Source organism: Drosophila albomicans, chromosome 3 (genome assembly GCF_009650485.2).
Source record: "Drosophila albomicans strain 15112-1751.03 chromosome 3, ASM965048v2, whole genome shotgun sequence".
Lineage (NCBI taxonomy): Eukaryota > Metazoa > Arthropoda > Insecta > Diptera > Drosophilidae > Drosophila > Drosophila albomicans.
The window spans coordinates 39,529,965-39,551,308 of NC_047629.2; the positions used below are offsets into that span (position 1 = coordinate 39,529,965).

The 21,344-nt window shown below is 42.1% G+C and overlaps 1 protein-coding gene across 6 annotated transcripts in view; it reads left to right on the plus strand.

Annotated features, from left to right (window-relative positions):
• LOC117570787 (four and a half LIM domains protein 2) overlaps positions 1-21,344 on the plus strand; it is a 71,692-nt gene that overhangs the window by 32,854 nt on the left and 17,494 nt on the right. For 2 of the 6 annotated variants that reach the window (XM_034252633.2, XM_034252632.2), the window contains 2 exons: positions 9,734-10,110; positions 10,174-10,418. In XM_034252633.2, the coding sequence (XP_034108524.1) occupies positions 9,734-10,110; positions 10,174-10,418 (622 nt within the window). Of the gene's footprint in view, positions 1-9,052; positions 9,531-9,733; positions 10,111-10,173; positions 10,419-12,423; positions 14,928-14,987; positions 15,057-15,232; positions 20,152-21,344 lie in introns of those variants that run through there. The other 4 variants (XM_034252634.2, XM_034252629.2, XM_034252631.2 and 1 more) reach the window with 4 other exon arrangements.

Consider the following 21,344-nt stretch of genomic DNA (forward strand, 5'->3'; position numbering starts at 1 on the left):
ATCAGCGACGTCGCCAAAGTCACGTTTTGCGTTTCGTAATCGAATGTGGAGATGGAGATATAGTACAACGTTATAATGTTACCTTTCGTTTTTCTCTCTTTTATTTTTCTTAATGGTGCTGCTTATCAAGTTGATAGACAGTCAGGCCAGGGCAGGGAAAGTATCAGGGCTGTGGCACCTACTTCACTCTCTCTCTCTCGCTCTCTGTCTGTTTTACTTGGGTTAATAATGTGTGCAATTTGTAAGGCTTGGCTTGACCAAAACGTGCGCCTCTAATTAAGAGTGTGCTTGGCCCTGTTTGCCACACCGACCTCGAAGGGAGGGCGTCGTCATCAATCTTCAGTACACCTACGTGAAATAATAGTTGGAACGTCTGGAGTACGTAACCAGGCTCCGCTGACATGGCTCATATTGTAGATGAATATGGCCAACTTTCCCCCCGCCCCCACTCCGAATCGCCTCCTCCCACTTCTGCTCTGCTGTACAATTGAAAGCAATTAATCATTTATGTTTACGGTGTGCGCGATTTTGTGCATTAAAAACAACAAAATCTCATAAATTACGTCCCATTCCTCATCGCACGCAATGAATCTTTATCTTTTTTCTCTCTGATCACCTTCATTGCTAGGCACGAGAGGAATGGAAAGGTGGGGCTTTTTCTCTTTTTTCTGCTGCCGTCACAGCAGAAATTTCTGCGAAGTGAGATAGATAGATGCTCCACCTTCTCTATCTCTATCTCCTTCTCCTTCGTTCTATGCGTGCGTTGTCCGTCAGCGTGTTCTGAGTGTCTGTTGACTTCTTCCATGAATGAAAACACTTGGCCATCATCTTTCTCCCCCTTCCACTCGACAGCCACTGCCACACTTTTACACACCCTCCCTTTGAAGCTTCCCCTTCGCATCACAGTATTCACTCCTCACGTTTGTATATTTTTAGTGCAAATATACAAATTTACCAAAGTGCTGCGGATGGCTAAAGTGAACAGCAGCAACAGCTGAATTGAGCAAAAAAAAAAAAAAAAAAAAATAATAACAAGAGTTGGAAAACATTTTCAAAAGCCGACATTTGCATACACTTGACAGTCATAGCTAGCTGCTGTATTTACTTTTATATTATTTTTTGGATGTGCAAATAAAACATTTTCTGCATTTTTTGTCAGTTTGAGTGATGAATAATAAATGATGCGCACTGCAAGTGCTTTATTTATTCACTAGTTGAAACGAGGGCCAAAAATACATCTCGAGGCTATCAATATATAGCATGGCATGCGAGTAGTTTAATATTTTTGGAAAAATTCTGCTTTTCTGAGTTGTCAAACTCTTTAAATATTGTGCAGAAATGTAGTTAAATTTTTTGGGAGAATGCGAAAATGTTCATATTAAATTTTATTGAAATTGAAATTTCATATTCTATTTGATTTAAATTTAATGGACTTGATAATGTAGTCGTCAAAATAACTTTAATAAATACTTCTTTCTTTTGAACTTTTAAAGAAACTGCTGGAAAAGGTTTGACAATATAAAAAAATCGTCTGTGGAAACGAAATCTTTCAGGGAGACAGATCTTATGAAACTATTTTGTTATTGAACATAATTTGTTTTTTATATCTCTAAAAGTACTATATTTTCGAATCTTTAAGAAATGAAAATAGTTTTGGAATTGAAAATATTAAGAAAATATTTATTTATTTACTTTCTTTTACAAGAATGATACTAATTCTATTAAATATTTATTTTTGTTATATTATTTGTTATATGTTAATTACTAATGTTTTCCTTAAATAATGCGTACTTATTACAACAAAAACATACTCAGTTTTTATTATGAATACTCTCTCTCTCTCTCACATATCCCAAGTTTAAGTAATTCCAGCACTGCCCATTTTCGAACCCGTATCAAAAGAACATAAAAATACGTAACCGAATACCTTTTAGTGGCATAAGCACTGTGGCTGTTGCATATGCCCCAACACATTTTAGAGTAGGGGGTAGGCTATTGGCTGGCCAGTCGACTGGGCGCAATATTCAATGGCATCATAATATTTTTACGGGCCATTTGCGTTGTCTTTATGGATTTTCTATGGTCGCTGACAACGCGCCTCCTGCCACTTACGACCCTCACTAAGCCACTCGATCCGCGTGGCACACAGCGAAACGCACATTTCAATTGATGTCTTTTTTTTTTTTTGGCTACTTAGTTGCGCGTTTGTTTATAAATACGCGTAATTTGTTGCATGTGGTAATCACAACAAGCAACTTGTCGCAGCCACTTGATAAATGGGGGTCTGCTAGTTCCCCACTTGACGGCGACCTTGACCGCCTTTCGCTCCTCGCTGCTGCTCACTGCAACAACGCATTGGGGAAGCGTGGCGTGCAACATCCATTCCAGGGCTAATGGCATCTAATAAATGCAATGTCTGCGGGCCATTAATTATGCACTTGCCACCGAAATTCAGCTGCAACTCCATTTGACTTCGCGGCGCAGCCAAGCGCAATACCTGTTGACTCATTAGCGTCTCCCTCACATACACACACGTGCGTTTTGTGTTAATGAAAATATGAGAAAAAAAAACGCAGACTGCAAAGCTTTTGCTAATAAGCGGTTGCGGCTGACAGACAGACAGAGACAGATAGTGAGAGAAGCAGTTAATGCAGCTGCTGTCAGCGCCAGCAGAGCCATAGTCGCAGTCGCATCAGCAAGTGCTGTGTCATTTACGTGTTCTCTCGTTCACTATCTCTCTCCACAAACATTTCGCTCTCCCACGACGTCGCTACGTTTGTTCTTTGGTTTGCTTTCTTTCAGGGAGCTTCGTTAACGCCGCTACACGCTTCGGCTGCGGCGGCGTCGTTCGCTGCCGACAACAACAGACCCAGACCGACGACGCCGACGCAGAGTTCAGTTAGAATTGAATTGTATAACGGTGCGGTCGCTTGTCGCGGTCTCCACGCCCTTTTTGGTTTCGCACTCGCGCGCGTTTTTCGTGCGACTTTTTCGACGCGTTTTCTGTTTGATTTCGCGTTGTTTTCTTTTCTTGTTTACCTTTTTTGATGTGCGGCGCGCAAAAGAGGTGCAAAGACACAATAATTTAACAAAATTAAAAATAAGAAACAATCTCAAATTTAATTATAGCATATAATATTTTAGATGACAGACTAATGTGTCTGATATTCCTTCATTTTTACCGTTGTGCTGTGACGCCTGTGTTTTTGGTTTATTTGCTATCTCTATCTCAAGTTCAAGTGCTCGCAAATTCTTAGCATCATCTCATATTTTCTTTATTTTTTTGTGCTGTAGTATCTACAAACAGAATGCCAATTGCTGCCAGCCATATTTGTTTACATTTAGCCATTTGTGGTATAAACATGCGGAAATCTTTGCTACATGCTACCATACACATTGTACATGAATCGGCATAATCATGTTTTCTTCAATATGCCCAAATATTTTGTTGCAATTTCATTTGGTTTTATTATTGTTTAAGATGTTATTCAATGTGATGTGGTGACAAGCAGATCAGGGCTTTAAAAATTTGATTGGCAAGTGTCGGTCAACTGTTTGTGTTTACAAATTTACAGAAGAAAAAAATACAAAAAAAAACATTTCCAGAGGTGTTTAAGTTTATTATTTGCCTGGCAAGTTCGGTGAGGTATTGCTGAGCAGCTGTTTGATCTGCCTCCCTTTAACTCTTTGAGAAAAAAAATGTAAAAAAAAATAAAACAAGCTCATATTGTTTTATTATTGCCACATCTGTTTATGCAAAAATATGGACACAATGGAAAAATACATTGGTGAATTTTGTTAAATAATGAGAAATACGTTATACAACGATAGACAAGATTAATAGATTCTCAATTCTGTTATGTTCATAAGAACATCAAAAAAAATTGTGATAAGAAAGAAATTTGTGATTAAAAAATCGGATTGCTTATTGGAATGTTATAGATTGTCAGAAATACATTAAACCATTTTAGTGTTTCTTTGAAAATATATTACAAGTCATCGCAATTCTTGTATATTTATTATGACTAAATTTATATATATATTTTTTTTTAAATTTACAACACATTGTAAGCAGATTTCGCCGTTAATGTCATCCCCCCTCCTTCATACCCAGCCTAAGGGCGTGGGCTGGGGAAGTAAATCCAAAGTAAGAATAATGTGCATGCAAGGCCATAATAATTCACAAAGCGCAATGCAATTTGGCATTTGCATGCACACACATACAAATACACATAAACAAAGTAACAGATGCAAAGGGAAGTAATTTTTTTTACATACGCAGTCACAATCACATTTACTTTTGCATTTGCATTTGTGTTTGTATGTGTGCATCTGCAAGTCATAAACCATACATAAGTAAAGCAGCTTCTTTTGCACTGTCATTGCTAGAACAAACAACAACGACAATAACAACAACAAGTTAGAGTAGCAGCAACAGCTGAACATCAGTCTAAGAGGGGGGACAGTTCTATTTGCACTCTTCACGCACACACTTAGTCGCACAGTCCTTCTTCTATGCTCTTTCCCTTTCTGCTGCATATGTTAATTTTATAGTAACTTAGATATTATCTGCTGCTGCGCTGCTCACTGATTCAATTAGTGGTTGCTATCCATACGCATAACTTACTTATATACGTTGCATTTACTCGGCTAGATTGCAGATGTAGGCCAGTACAAATGCATTATTCTAGCACCCATTGTCGGTGTTGTTGCTTTACTGTCCCGGTAATCGCATTAAAAGTCATTTAATCGAAAGCGAAAAGAGAGAAGAGCTCACATGCACCGCGTGGGTGTGTGCGAGAACTCATGCTGTCTCCGTCTATCGCACACCTTGCGCGCTGAGCTCTCCACAGTGCAAGCTCATAATTGAGATTTGTTGCACTCTCCACAACCGTTGACTTTTATGCGCGCTTTTATTGTTTATTGTTTATGGCGCAACATGTTCAATTATAGTGGAAAATTGGATTTTGTGCTCTCTCCCTGCGGGAAAAGGAAGGTCAGTGCAAATTGTCTATGCGTGCGTGTTTGTGTGTGTGTGTGTGTGTGTCTCTGCTGCATGTGAAGCTAGCCAAATAGGCAGAGCAACAACACTAGACACCAGACTGACAACATATTGTGCTGTGCTCTGTTCTAGACTACTTTGCTGTGGGAAATTGGAATCGGGGCCGCCGTTTAGGGAAACGTCAGTTTTGTCGCCAAAAGTTTTCCAATTGCCCGACCCTTTGCGTAGACTCTCTTATAAATGAAAGTGACTTTGGGGCTTATCAATTGTAATTGTTGACTGTGGCTGCTTCCACCGCTTTCCCGCCCCTCGGCATCTACATCCGCACCTTAACGCAAAAGTGCCAAATGCTGCGGGCAACAACAAAAGTTGTCGCTTGTCTATTTCTATCTCTCTTTCTCTCCTACTATGTGTGTGTGTATGTGAGTGTGTGTGTTTCGAGCACTTGCTGGCTTTTAATTACATTTATCTGGCAGCAAAACTTTGGCAGCGACTTCTTCGCTTTTTGTTTCAGTTTCTGCCGTGTGCGTTATGTTTCTATACCCTGCATATCTAATCGCAAAGGGAGTATATAATATATAGTAAATTCTAATAAATTGCAACCTCTTTTTTTAAAGAATAATTTTAATATTTGAAAAATTCAAATTTCGCATTATTTTTTATTTGAAGTGTATTATATCAAAAGTAATAACTGTGGCTATATCGAAGTAAATATGAGAAAATAAGAATTTTCAATTAAGTAACAAAGCATAAGGATTGATTGCAATTTGGAATCGAAAGTTTCGTAACAAGCAATCTAAACTCCTAAAGCTTATCTTAATTCAATTTCTATTTTAATTTCTCCATTCGAATTGAAGACAATTTTAATTTGCAAGCTACTGTTTTTGTTGTTAAAAAAAAACTAATGCCATTTGTGATTAAATTTTTGGTAGTCCTATAACTACCCGCATCCTGTAATATATTCTCCAAATTGCTACCACGCCGAGCAATAAATTTTTCCCTGGAGTGCACTGAAGCAAAATGTAGTCCAACACGATTTGAATTATGGGCTTAATATGTAGACCAATGGGCGAGGCGCCAGAATTCGCAACGCATCCGTTTGTCTGGCAGCGAAAAGCTTTTTAGTTTAATTTGAAAACATAATTGCGAATATGAAATACTTTGAACTTTTTTAATTGCCTCTAAATCGCTTGCTGTGGTGGTGAAAGTATGTCGCAGTCGAGCCTCAATCGTTTGTTGTGCGTTAAGCTGTCGACACCTGAGAGATCAGAGAATTCAATATGTTAAGTTGAAACTTTTCGATAAGTTAAGATAATCTGCGTGAAGCTATTAAATAATTTAGCGGCACTTGAGCACGTATTCTGAAGTACGCAAAATCGTTTAAGTTATAGAGTATCGTTGAGGTTTTTACATTAACACAGATAACGTTGTCTTAGTGATGGAGTCTATCAGTAATTATGATTATTATTTTGTCCGCAATTCAATTAAACAAAAGCTGTGCTATTTTGTTTCGTTGATAGTCGATGCGATACTCAAAACGCACATATTGTAGAGGCTTCATTGTCAGAGGCGGCTTTAATCTGAAATAAACACGTTTTAATGGCATCATAATTGTTTATTCTTTGATAAGGTTGCGCATCCCGTTAGCAATGACTACTCGTCGTAGAGTACATTATGGAATAAACAAAAACTGCGATTATTTACATAGTATGGCCCATCTGCTATAAAACAGCTGGGCAAGGCAAGCTGCATTTGCTAATGCCAATGTGTTATCTTCAACAACAACGCACCAACTGTCGAGGGTTCAGCGAAAATTTCGTCTTTTCGTCATATCTTTTCTGTAGAAATCTACAAGACCAGACTTTTAGCTCAGATCATTTTCGGTATCAGTTATTTGCATAACTAACGATGCCCCAGAGGGACGTACTAACAATTGGAACTGTCTGAGCATTATAAACTCTAGAAACTCATTTAGAATGAGAGAAAGGAATGTTATTGACAATCAGATACTCAGTAGTATTCTGTTTATATTTAAGAACCTTAAAGAAATAGCCAGAAAGTTAAGAAGAATTAAAATAAAGAAATAAATAATTAAAAAAATAAATAATAAAGAGTATAGAGTGAAGACTAATAAGCAACAATACAGATGGTTTTACATTTTTGAGGAATATTTACAAGGAAGTATTTACAGGGGAGTAAGGGTCACCACTCGCTGGATGGCCTAAAGGGCAGGTCAAGAGGGTGGCGTCTTATACTCAGAAAATAAATGCTTAAATCAACTGAAAATATAACAAATTTTATAATCGATGGTTATGTTTATTCTGAAAACATAAGTTAGAAGTTTAAAATAAATACTTGCTACATACATAATACATTTCAGCCAATCATTTAAAATTGAAATTCTGAATAATTAGCCTTATTTTGAATGTAAAAATTCATTCGGCAGTCAGATACTGAGTTGTTTTTAGTTTATAATTCAAGGAACTTAAAAAACTAGCAAAAAGTTCAATAGAAATAGAATATTGAGTAGCGAAGACTAATATATCAAACATATAAAGATATAAAAGGGGAAAATAGAACAAATTACCTAAATAATTATTGATATAAATGTAGATAGAAGTTTAAAATAAATACTAACTACATAATACATTTCCACCAATCATTTAAAATTGAAATTCGGAATAATTAGCCTTATTTTGGCAATCAGTTTTATTACCTTTAACATGTGAATCGAAGAAAGAGCAATATATACTGACTCATCATGCCCCGTTGTGCTGTGAAAAATCTCTTCAAATACGAAAAGATTGGTTATCTAAATGATGTGTTTGACCCCAAAAGAGATTTCGCTTTATGATGATTTTTTTCTCATTTTTTTTTTTTTTTTTTTGCAATTGAAATTCATATGCAAAAGTAACATAAGTTAAGTTGATCTCGATCTTGATATGACAGTAGTATGCACAAAGACATTACGAACGTGAGTCATGCATTTGTTTTTATTTATTTTGTTCTGCCATGTTTGCATTACTTAAGCCCAGAACAGTCACCCCCCTATTTTTATGTAGATACGCTGAAAACCTGTTGCATTTTCCGCATTAGAGTCGTGAGCAATTAGCAACAGTTCCTCAATTGGCGCTTTCGGTTAGCATATCACGTCCATAAAAGGTCATCTAATATTTTTAGTAGTCGTTGCTGTTTGTCTCCCTCTGCTCGGTTGATATGATTTTCAAGAATTCGTCGGCTTATCTGTCTGCGAGCGTTTTACTCATGGGCTATTTTTTAACATTATTACGTACTTTTTTTAGAGTTACTTCATTTCATTTAATTTCATTTCGTTGCGTTTCACTTTCGTGGCTGTTGACAATCTTTTGGGTTTCTGGGTTTGTTCATTCCCATTTTCCTCCCTTGCGCTGCCTGATGACATCACACACAATCCAAATTTTGTGACAGAGTCTCGGCCTTTTTATTAATCTTATCAGAAAGTTGCTTCTTGGCATGCACTGATGCCTTTGCTGTTGCCTTTGCCTTCGCCTTTACCTTTACCTTTATTTTATGGGCAGTTTTTTTTTTCCTCTTGTGGTTCCTTCTTCTGAGTGGCAAATGAATACCTTTTATTATCAAAGTGCTGGTCATTTGGCTTCGGCTCGGCAGCCATATGAGCTCAGCAGTTTACGCATTTTTTCGCTCTGAGGTGTGGGGTGTATTTATGACGCTGATTATTTTTATCTAATTGAAAAATAAGTAAACAGTCAATTAATTGTTCTGTATTGTTGTATTCCCTCAGACAAGCTGAGCATTTATTTTTATTTGTGCGGCGTAAGAAAAATAAATACAGTATTCAATAGTAAACACTGCATTGTGAGGAGGCATTTAAATGGCAGCGTAAATTTTGCGAGCAGATGAATAAAGGTTAGGTTAACACTTTAATCAAAATGTCAATGAGCAAATAATCCGCAAAACACAGACGTGTTAACTGAGAAGTGTTTCATATGCTAAGTATTTCTTCTTGTTCGTTATCCAAATCGAAGCAGGGCGCCCAGCTGCTTAAGAGGCCGCTTCGAAAAGACCGCAGAGACCAAAGCGAAAACCCCGTATATTTTTTGATGAGTCAAACACAGAACGAATGAAACTTTAAACTATATGCGAGGGAGAGCGCAAAGAGAAAGCAAAGTTAATTTAAAAGTGAAATAAAACAAAAACAAAACAAAAAAAAAAATAAGCAATAATAATCATAATCGTAATCATAACAAAAAAGAATATATAAAATAAATACACCACAAAATAAGAAAGAGAATAAAGTTCTCGGCAAAGTGCAGTTAACTGAAAGTTGCCGTAAAGTATCGTAAAGTGAAGCGTAAAGCCAACATAAAATGGTGAAAATGCTCGACCTGGACCGTCACGCTGAGTGCCCCCTGTGGGCGGCATTAGCCTCCGATGTGCCATGGACGGGCATGCACTATGCCTGCCTCAATGTCCTCAACATTTACTGCAAAGTATTCGATAGAAAAGAAATTTACGATCTCATTGTAAGGTAAGCGAACGTGAACGCATGGCGCAGTAAAAAGCTGCCGCTAGATGGCGCCAGCAAAGCTTTGCGCTAAAGCAACGGCAAATCAAATAAAGCACACTATAGAGTATGCGGGGTATATTGCTTTTTAAAGGGGATTGAACAAAATGTGATTGATATTTACTAAAATTTTAATTTAAATATTGTTTTATTTCTGCTATTTTCAGGAAAACCTGCCAGTCCTGCAAGTGTCCGCGTGAGGCGCACGCCATTTACCAGCAACAGACGACCAATGTGCACGAAAGATTGGGTTTCAAGCTGGTCTCACCAGCGGATTCCGGTGTTGAGCCGCGTGATTTGGGCTACACGTGGGTGCCGCCAGGTGTGCGTGTCTCGTCGCGAGTGAATCGCTACTTTGATCAGCTGCCCGAGGAGAAGGTTCCGCGGTTGGGCAGCGAGGGAGCGCGGGTGCGAGAGCAGCAGATCTCATATCAATTGCCCAAGCAGGATCTATCGCTGGAGCACTGTAAACATCTGGAGGTGCAGCATGAGGCGTCCTTTGAGGACTTTGTGACAGCACGCAATGAAATTGCTTTAGACATAGGTGAGCATCGATGAAAGATTTAAATAATTCCTTGATGAGTCATTTTTGAATTCCTCTTTGCAGCCTATATCAAGGATGCGCCTTATGATGAGCATTGTGCGCACTGTGATAACGAGATTGCTGCCGGTGAATTGATTGTGGCCGCACCCAAGTTTGTGGAGAGCGTCATGTGGCATCCAAAGTGCTTCACGTGCAGCACCTGCAACGAACTGCTCGTCGACCTCACCTACTGTGTCCACGACGACAAGGTCTACTGCGAGCGTCATTATGCGGAAATGCTGAAACCCCGCTGCACGGGCTGTGATGAGGTGAGTCCGCCATCGCCAGTTGTCCATCAACAAATTGAACTGCCCCTTAGAGACCACCCCTTCTTCTTGTCCCTAATCCCATGTGTACTACACATGCTGTGTCTAATGACCCGTTGCTAAGTAAAAATGCTTAGCACACTTTCAGGCGGATTTTTAATTGGAACTCAACTCAACTAAGCTCCACTCTCGGTGCTCTGCTTTTTATTGTCTGTCGCACGCAGTCACCTTTAATGACCGAGGTGTGGTCTGCAACGTTTCTCTTCCTTCTCCCTTTGTATTTTCTTTGCTGGCATTTTCATTGAACTTCATATGTTGTGTCATTAAAGAAAAGAAGAGAGAAGCAAAGCAAAATTGTGCGCGCTTTTCCCTTGGCCACATTGCACATTGGCCAATTACCAGGGCTAAAATGCGACAATGCCAACTGACAGTTCATTTGAGACATTGGTTCTTGACGTGTTGACATCGTGCGTACGGCACGATTTATTTCCCACTAAGTGAGTAGCCAAGCAAGCATACCAAAGAAATGCACAAGAAAACTGAGAAGAACTGTTTAAAAGAAAAGTCATAAAGTTTTGATTTTTGAAATGTGTTGTCAGTGCTCTAAAAATATTCTTGTAGCTGCAAGTCAAGGTTATCTTTCGAGACTTGACCAAATGGTCTAGAAAAGAATTCCTTTTTAATTGAAATTGGTCTAAAATAATTGATGATTGTTGCATAATATCAAAGAAATTTCTGCACATAATAATCTGGTGTTTGCTTTTATTTTTTGTTAAATAAAAACGGGAATGTACATTTCTTAGAAAGAAATATAAATCGCTTTCAGCATTATCTATTCTTATTATATACATATATATTAATCTTGAAAGCAACGATACGTCTTGAATTTTAGTAATGGATTAATTTGTGTAAATGGAAACAAATATAGAATATTAGTTCCTATTCTTCTGCTAGTTTGAACTTATAAATATACATTTTATTACTATATTTCACCATGTCAGCTTCTATTGATGATTGACTGTGAAAAATTTTTGAAATGTATTTTTAAATATTTTGAAATAGTTGTTTTTATTGATAGAGATTTTGGACACTCAAAATTCTTTATTGAAAACTAAAATTTGTTGATGTCACCACATTTAAACATAAATTGAAGGAACTCTCTATATATTCTAAACTCAAGAAATTCTCAAAGAACATTTATCTCTCTGCTAGCTCAGTTTCTGTTGGCATTGAATACAGTTGTTCGAAGAGGCGACGGTCAATCGGTCACGCCCCCTTCATGTATGTTGTCAAGCATTTCGTGCACTTTCGCTTTCAGCACAAACAAATGCGAAACGCGAAATACAAAACACAAAATACAAAATACGAAACACAAACAAACAACAGCCAGGCGGCGACCCATTTATTTTTGGCACATTTCTCAGATATTTATGAGCAAAGCAAATAGCGAAATAAAAATAGCATTACATATCTGTTTTTTTCTCTCTGTTTTGTATTTTTATATTGTTCAAATGTTGTTTATTATGTGGCAGCCACAGTGCGTATACGTAATTCGCAATTAAAAGAGAGATTACGCGAGTGTGTTGCTGCCACAAATTTATGGCAGCAGCAACTGCTGCAAGTCGGCCACAACGACGCGACATTGGCAATGCAACAAATGGCGAAGGCCGGCGCAGCAAAAGAATGATAAGACAAACATAAATAGCAAAGCGCAGGCGAAGGAAAGAAATACTGAAAAGCGAAACAAATGCGAATTTGCTGAAGAATAACACTCGTAATATTCATAGTTATACGCAGAGTGTGCTGCGATTCATTCGCAATTTACATGGCGCGCTGATTAGAATCGTTGTCAAAGTTTGTTGCGAATTGCCAAAACTGTTGCCAAAATAGTTGCCCCCGCGAGCGTGTTCTCTCTCTCTCTATCTTTCTCTTTGTTAGCCTTTGTCTCTCTTGCTCGCATTCTCTGCGCTTGTTGTCGCCAATTAGCGGCGCTGTGTTTTTGGCGTGAATCACTTGAGTGTCGGGCCCTTAGCGAGTCGCATTAATCAGTTGCAAGACGATCGATTAACTGGCAACAACTGTGTTGCCTCCGCCGCGTGCAACTGACTCTCCGGTGGCGCTTTTCCCCTCGCACCTTCCACGATAAATTTCAAACAAATTCAAAGTGATAAAGTGTTGAAAAATATTTTTGCACGAGGAAAATTCAAAAATCATTTGGCAAAATTTACGGAATTTTCTTATTTGTTTTTGGCTGAAATTTCCTCAACAAAAAAATTTCGCATGCGAAGAAAATTTCGTTAATTGAATTACCTAATCAGTTGCTATTTTGCCCTGAGTGCCGCGAGAGTGAGTGCCCCAAGTGAGTGCGTGGTGAATTTTATATAATACGTAGAAGAATCAACACACACTCCCAGTGCATTTGTGACTGGCGAGGATTACGCAAGCACTATCATGGCAGCTGACGAAGCGCTTACCGGTGTCGGGGAGCTGCTCTTCTCCCTGCTCATCGGCTATTTGGGTGCTCTGGAGTTTGCCTTTGTCGCTCAGCATCTTTACCACTGGACATGCCGGCATCCCAACACGCAGCAAGGAGTGGATGCAGCTGCTGATGCAGAAGAGTTGCCACGTTTGCGTGACCGATTGGACAAGGAGTTGGCCGAGGCTGCAGCTCGAGAGGCGGCAGCGGGCAGCAATGTGATGCAGGATGGTGTGGCCTATAGTAATGGCTTCCGTGTGGAATCGCCAGAGGATAAACGCAAGGCGTTGGCTGCCGAATTGGAGCGACAGCGACACATTGAGGAGGAGACACGCAAACAGCTCGCGGAGGCCGAAGCTAAATTGGCCGAGGAGCGACAGCGACAGCAATTGGCAGCCGAGGCTGCGGAGGCAGCAGAAAGCGAACGCAAGCTGTTAGAGGCGGAAAAACAACGCGCGGCCGAGCAGCGAGAGCGTGAGGAAAACGAAAGAAACGCCAGGGAACGTGAAGAGCAGGAAAGACAAGAGAACGAGCGGAAATTGTTGGAAGCGGAGAGGCAACGAGAGGAGAATGAGCGTAGAATACAAGCAGAAGAGGAGGAGAAACGGCAACGCGAAATAGAGGAAAGTGCCAGACAACGCAGAGAGGCAGAGGAACAACGCGAACGAGAGGAGAATGAAAGAAAACTGCGCGCGGCAGAAGAGCAACGACTTGAGGAAGAACGTCAGAGAGAACTGCAAGAGGCTGAGGCGCTACGTAAAAAGGAACTTCAAGAGGCAGAGGAACAGCAACGAAAACTGCAGGAGGAGGCGCAAGCGGAGGTTGAGCGACAACTGTTACAGCTGGATGATGAGGATGAGCAGGCTAGGCGAGATGCCGAGATTGTGGAGCGATTGCTGGCCGCTGAGCGAGAACGGAAGTTAAGTGCCACGGAAAGCGAGCTCGAAGAGGAAGCCATTGCATTGGAGCAGTCTCGTCGCATAGCCGCCAGCAAAACGGATCTCGAGCGCAAGCAAAAGTCAATTGAAGAGAACGCCCGCCTCTTTATGGAGGCCGAGGAGGAAATGGTGATGCTGCATCAGCGCATGCTACAGGCGGCTCAAGAGGAAGAACAGTCGCTCTATGCGGGCGCCGTACCTGTGGTGGAAGAACCTTGCATCAAGAAGCTCGTGCCGCCGCGCTTTGAGGAGCCCGAACAGGAATGCGAGGAGCCTCTCGTGGTGCAGCGTGTGAAGACACAGCTGGGTCAAGGCAGCGGCGGCGAGGAACCCTACATGGTCAAATCGAAGACTTTAACGTTTCCTGGTGTCTCCGATGAGGGTTCCTCGGTGGAGCCTATTTCCAGCCAACAGTCCTCGTTCAGCACACAACCCTCCGAGGAGCGTTCGCACCAGCAAACAGAGGAGGAGCGTCAGGAACCAGAAGGCGAAGATAATGTGCCCGATGTGCAGTACACCGAAGACTATTTGCGCTCCCTGGATGGCATCAAGAGTCGTCCTCTGATTAGGGAAGATGGTTCGGGTCGTCGACGTGCTTTTAAAAAGCGACGTTCGAGCGGCAGTTCGAATTCATCGCGCGATTCGCGCGCTTCGCGGGACGAGGAGTTAAAAATGTTCACATCACTCGAGGAAGAGGAGCTGCGTCACGGCGACAAGGCCGACTACAATCCCATTAAGTATACGACAGAGCCCACGTTGCGCGTCAAATCTCATCACAGGCGCCACAAATGCAGTCCAGCGAAAGATGTGAAGCCACCGGCTGATGTTACTAGTTCGCTGGAAATGCTTGGCGAGGAAAGCACAAATCCCTGGGGCGAAGTGATGCCGGAGCACTACAAGGACACGGAATTTTGGAAGCGGGAGAAGGCCTTATCTATTGACGAGGAGGAGTTGGATCTGGAGAAACGCGCTTCGGGCGAAGAGGTGCTCGATTTGCCCAAGAACAAACCGAATGCATCCTCGTTCGAGGAAGCGACAGACGAACAAAATGAGCTGGCGGCCAACACGTTAAGACAACAGCACTCTAAGGAGCAACTGGTGAGTGGTTGACTTACAAGACAGTGTAAGAGATTTGACTAATGTGTTATCATGTATCAGGACAAGGAGAGCACGGAGAGCTCCAAGGCGACGGATCCATCGAGCAGCAGCAGCGACATCAAATCCAATGTAAGTGGTCAAGTTGCAGTGCTTGGCTAGCTTCTTTCCTTGCTTTAACCCTGCTTCCCTTTGCCTTTCATATGCTTCTCTATCGCTGCCTGATCTGCTTTCCACCACCTGCTCTCTGCTCTTCATTTCCTGCGTACTCCTCTTCACCTCTTGCTTTCTGCTTGCGCTTCCTGAAGCTGCAAACCTCTAGTGCAACAGAGGAGCAGCCGCGACGCAGCTCGCCTGGGCTGCGACGCAGTCCCCGCATAGACGAAATGGATCACTATGAGGAGCGCTGGCGTCAATCGGAGCAGCAGGCAACTCAACCTTCCAGTCAGCCGCAAACTCCGAGCATCTCCGTGCAGCAACCGGACACGGCTCCTTGGCGAGATCAGTATGGTCTGCTAATGGAGGGAATCAGCGATTTTTACGACTTCACAGCCTCAGTGAATCCCTCGCGTTCTCGCTCCACATCGCGTAATCCATCGCCACAACCGAAGAACGTAGCAAATCGCATGGATATCGATGATCAGCATACTTTGGAAGTCTACGATGATACAGCGGATGGTCCAGTGGCCGGAGAATTGAATTGCGAGCTGGTGCTACAAATGCTAGAGACTTCAATCAATGGAACTGAGATGAAAGTGGAGCAAATCAAGCTGCAGAATGTTGCTGATGATGTACAGAATGGCTGCCAGCATATGGTGACCATGGTCTATGAGGATGAGCGTTCATCGCAGCCACGCACAGTTGCTGAACTGGAGCAGAGTATTCAGCAGAAAGACCAGGTTGCGGACGGCACAGCAATGGATCTGGAGGAGCAGGTATCGGAACCCCAAGCCGAGCAGCAAGTGGAGCATCAATTGAGCGTGGTTATTCCACAACCCGTCATCGAAATTAACGCTTTGGTTGATGAGCAAATGGAGAACTCTGAGCCGGTTCCAACACGCGAGGAGATGCGTCTGTTTGTTGAGACCATGAGAGCTCAACGTAATTCGCGATCCCGTTCTCGCTCCATATCGCCGTTACCTACGTCAGATAATATTGCACGAAGCCTCGAAACACGACGTCAAAAGCGCATTAGACAAAACGATGAGTTGTTCGAGAAACTGCAGCAAGAGGACCTGCAGCGAAGTAACTCGACATCGCCGATACCACCTGAGGAACTTCCCAAAGCCAAAAGTCCTTCTCCCTCGACTTCACCTTTGACAGTTGAGCCAGCAACTCCACTTGCCCCTTTCCCAGTCGTGCCTACCATTTCCATTGAAGTTATGGAAGATCCCGATGTGGAAAAAGAGCCTGAGGATACTCCTGAATCAATGGCTCGACTCTTTGAGCAACTGCGCTTGAATCGTTGTCGTTCGCACTCTCGTTCTCGCTCCAGATCTCCATTGCCCAGTGCTGCCAATCTTGAGCACAGTCTGCAGAAGCGACGTGAGAAGTTGATAGCGCAAAACGACACTTTTTTCGCGCAGCTGGATGAGCGTGCCAAAACTCCAGAGCCCGAGAGGCGTCTCGTTGTAGAGCATCGTTACGAATATGTTGAATCCACTGAGCTTGAAGTGAAAGTTGAGGGTCGGGATATGCGTTCTCTGTCTCCGTCTCGATCACGGTCCATGTCACCAACGTCTGAGGAGGATAAATCGCAACAGTTTCATCTTATGCTCAATTTGGAGGGATCGGAAGCAAGAACACTCCGACAGCATAGCCAGGAGTTAGAGAGGCTGCTCAACCTAGAGACTGCAGAGGAAAGGCAGGAGTTAGAGGAGTTGCTCGTCATGGAAGATGCCGAGCATAGTCAGGAGTTGGAGCTGTTACTGAAAAGCAATACGAAACAACGCGAGGTTGACTTGGAGGCGCTGCAGAAGTTCAATACAGCCAACGAGGAGATGGAGCTACGTTTGATGTCGCCCCCGAAGTCAGAGCAGTCAAGCGACTATGAACGGAGTTTTTCTGAAGCAGCACGCGATCTTAAGGATGAGCTACAAGTAAGTGGTTTTAAGCGATCCACCTATGTTGGCGAATCCCTCGACATGGGAAGTGAGTTCGAACAACTGCGTGAGGAGGCGGCTCATTTTAGACGTTCGCGCAGTCCCTCACCTTCAATGGATCTAGATGTGGCTAGGGAGCAGGCAGCAGCACAACGCGAGCTCCAGGCTGCTATACTGAACTCACTGATTACAGCCAGTGGACAAGATGCAGAGAAACGACTCGGTGCCAAGCCAAAGACGAGCGAGTTTGAAAGGACTTTTTCCGAGGAGGTGAAGGATACGCAGCGCATGAAGGAGGAAGCGCTAGCCAGTGGCTTTCAGCGATCAACCTATGTGGGAGAGTCGATAGATATGGGCATCACATCTCAACTGGATGATCTGCGTCATCGCACAGCGGAATTTAATCGCTCCCGCAGTCAGAGTCGTTCGCCAGTTAGGGATGAAATGGATGCACATGCTCTAAAAAACATTGAGGCCGAGGCAGCTAAGCGAGAGCTTCAGGATCAGTTGCTCGACCAGTTGGTTGCTTCCAGTGGAAACTTTCAGGACTTTTCCCGTCACCTTAATGCGGATTTTCTTGAGAGCGAGCGACGTGCCTCGGATTCGGCTTTAATTCAGCTAGATCCCTTTGCATACCTAGACCCTGAAGAATATCATCACTTTAGGCGATACTCTTTAGCTCAGGAGCAACCTGTGGAGGAGTATCCTAGTGATGAGTGTGTTTATATATCTCAAATCGAAGTGCGCTCATTGACGGGTAAAAGAACTTGGCTTAAAGAGGATTTCTATACCCAGGACTTGGCCGACTTGGAGGTGAGCCTTACTGAGGAGAAAGAGAAAAGGTCAGAATATCTAACGGAGGGCTCCTGGGCACGTGCTGTTTTGGCTGCGGAAGCAGAAGCAGCAGAGTTCGATGAGACGAGCGCCATCTACAATTACGACATAATTGGGGATTACCCAGTAATGGACGAACTCAGCACCAATGATAGCGATGATGAGCGTCAGACTGTTGTGGAAATTGACGACGATGATGAGTACGAATTTGAGTTGGACGAGGGCATTTCGGACAACAATGAGCGCACTCAGCCTACAGATGAATCGCATCATGATACCTCCGAGTGCGAGGAGGCCGAAAGGAACGCCGATCGTTATGCCAATAGAGGAGCGGATGATTGGGAAGAGGTCGAGAATGTGGAAGACTTACCTGACTACAATATAGACGATGGCGCTGTGGGTGGCGCCTTCTCCGATCCAGACTTTTACATCGAACAGATCTACAATGATGCGGTAAAGAATCGCAAGCAATCGGGAATACTGCGGGAATACGAGACGATGATACAGGAACAGTTGACAGCAGAGAATGCAGATCAAAGTGAGTTCGAAAAAGATAAATCCAGTTCGGACAGCGAACGATATGCGCTGTGGGCCAAGACTAGAGAACTGGATAGATCCGAAGAGCATCAAAGACATCACAAGGACATTGACATCTCCATTGGTCTGCTGGAAAGTGAACGCCGTGATACCGATATGCGTTATCTGGGTGATGCTCAGGGTGCGGCAAGACAATCGACTCGCTTACGCACTCGATACGGCTACAGCCCGAAGTTGCAGGTTGACGTGGTCGATGATGACATTGAGGTAGACTTAAATTATAAACCAAAGCGTGAGTACAACTGGCGTAAGAACTTTAAGCTGGATGATAATGAGCCAACAGAAACTGTGGAGAAAACAGCTAACGATCAGGAGGATGACCTGGAGGCAAAGCATTCTGAGGAACAGCATGTAGATGAGAAACAAGTTGAGCTTTTGGCTGAGCAGCAGCTAGCGTACGAGGGCGGAGAAAATCTTGGAGAATCCCTGGACTTGCGTCGTATTAGTTTAGGCGGCGAAAGTATAACGCTTTTTAGTCGCAGTCCAGAGAGGGAGAAATTAGCCGATGTGCCTGAGGAAGGGCAGCCAGAGCTGGAGAATGGTGAAGTGAATGGTCAGCACCAGCAGGAAGATGAGCAGCTGCCAATTGAAGAACCTCTAAATGAAAAACCTAAAAAGAAGAAGAGCAAGAAGAAGTCACGCAAGGGCTCGAAGACCGAAGAGGAACTGCGCGATGACAACGACTCGGACAATCAGCAATACGATCGACGCAGCTCGGCAACCCGAGAAGATCAAGAATGCAACACAGAAGCGCCCAAACGAAAAGTACGCTCCCGACGCAGTTCCAAGAGCAGTGGGAATAATGAGGAACTCAATGGAGCGCTCTTCTCGCCTAGGAGCAGCATAGGCTTTGTAGCTGAGGCACTCGAAGGCATTGCCGAGTTCGAAGCCCCAGATGAAAATGCCTCAAAGAAGAAGACCAAGAAACGCAAGAAGATATCAAAGGAACCTAAGGAGCAGATCAGTGTGGAGCAACCTGAGGAGGAAGACATCGATCGGGCATTGGCTGCAGCGCTCGCCGAGATTGCACCCGTCACAGTGTCCGTCTCCGCAAACCTGACGCCAGCTTCAACGCAGCAGAATCTGCTCTCCAGCATCAGCGTAGGACATAGTCTCTGTCTGACACCAGCCTCATCCTTTGAGGAGCCAATGCCAAGCACCGAGGTGGAAAATAATCAGGAGACAACTGCGGTGGCGCCAGCTCGCTCTGTTGTGGATACATTTGACATACTGAAGGACGCCAATTTCTATCCGCTTTTTTAGCTAACTGCTATCGAGATTGCATGCTTAACAGTTTCTATATTATACGATACGATTTATTATACGATTATACGATTCAGTTACATTTGATTAAACTCTTTATTTGTTTCTTATAGACATGTTCATAAAGCCCAATGCCAAATGCCAAAAAAAAACCCAAAAATACCGTGCACGCTGTACAAATCAATCCACAAAAACTATTTAGCACCCATTGTAGATCGCATCGAATTGAATCGAATGGGAGTGGAAGTCTCCCGATCCTGATCCTGATCCATATTATCGACAAATTGGAATTGTTTATTGCAAAACTTGTCTGTCTTAAGTATGTGTTATGGGCACGATTAAATATGTATATTTATGTATTTAAATAAAAGTAACGACCAAATAAAATTAGCCACGATTTTTGACAATAAAAACTAATATAATGAAAATGAGGAAAGGTACTGCATCTTTTCAATTCGGTCGATCAATTCATTCAGAAATTGCTGCTGACTGACGCATTTGTTGTGCACCCGGACGGACCGATATATCTATAAATAATTACATCATCATCATCATCGGAATGCCCGAAATATCTACATGCGCCAAGTGCACTGACATTCACCGCCAGACAATTGGCCATATTGCACATAACTTGTAGCAAATACCAATTACCATATGTGTACGATTGGAGAATTTAGCGAACAAATTCCATTTACGTTTGGAATTCAAATAATATAAACTCTTTGCAATTTATAAATATTTATTTTAATTTATGTTTGCATATTTTTAATTGGAATTTGATATGTTTATGTGCCTCTTTCAATTCATTCACAAATTGATTTTTTTTGTATTTTTATGCAAAACGTCTGTTTGAAAAAGTGCTTCAGTTTTTGCCTAAATGTGGCAACTGTGCATTCGCTTGGCCCGATTTACATTTATATTATTTTAATTTTTTTTTTGTTTTTGGTCTGATTTCGGTCGCATGATGTCATTGTTGTGCGCTGAGCATGTGTCGAGACTGACGGGAGGACATAAGTCATTTGATGGGATTATTTTAATAGTCTTGCGAAAAGCCACAAAACGTACATACTTAAACTGTCATTGGGCGAAATACATTTATCTTCCGTATAATTTGCATTATTCGAGAATGGAATTCAACTTGAATAATTGTTATTAATAGCACCCCAGTTGTGCATTTTATTATGCGTGCTCTACATTTCGATGACACATTTTAATGTGGAATGAATTTTCATATTTCGTATTTTTTGTATTAAGTTTATTTCAATCTTTTGAATTTTCGCTAGCGACTTACAAAGTTGTCTGCAGTTCAACATTTAAATGCTGCCCCTAAAAGTAGGCAACATTTTATGCCTAAAAGCATGCTACAAAAATACGCAACAAACAATTGATGCATTTGAATTTTGAATGGGATTTGTTTTGCGCTTTATTATTGTTGTTTTTTCTAAGAAGTTCGCTTGATTCAATGAAATGTGTTGCACTTATGTCTCATAAATTTTGCGTTTGTTTCGCTGAAATAATGTTGTCAAGTTTAGCGTGTCACATCCTTTGTCAAGTTAAGTAGAATCGTCAGCTGCGACCACACAAAGTGAGAAATGATTCTTATTTTTTGCATTTAAGTTTTTTT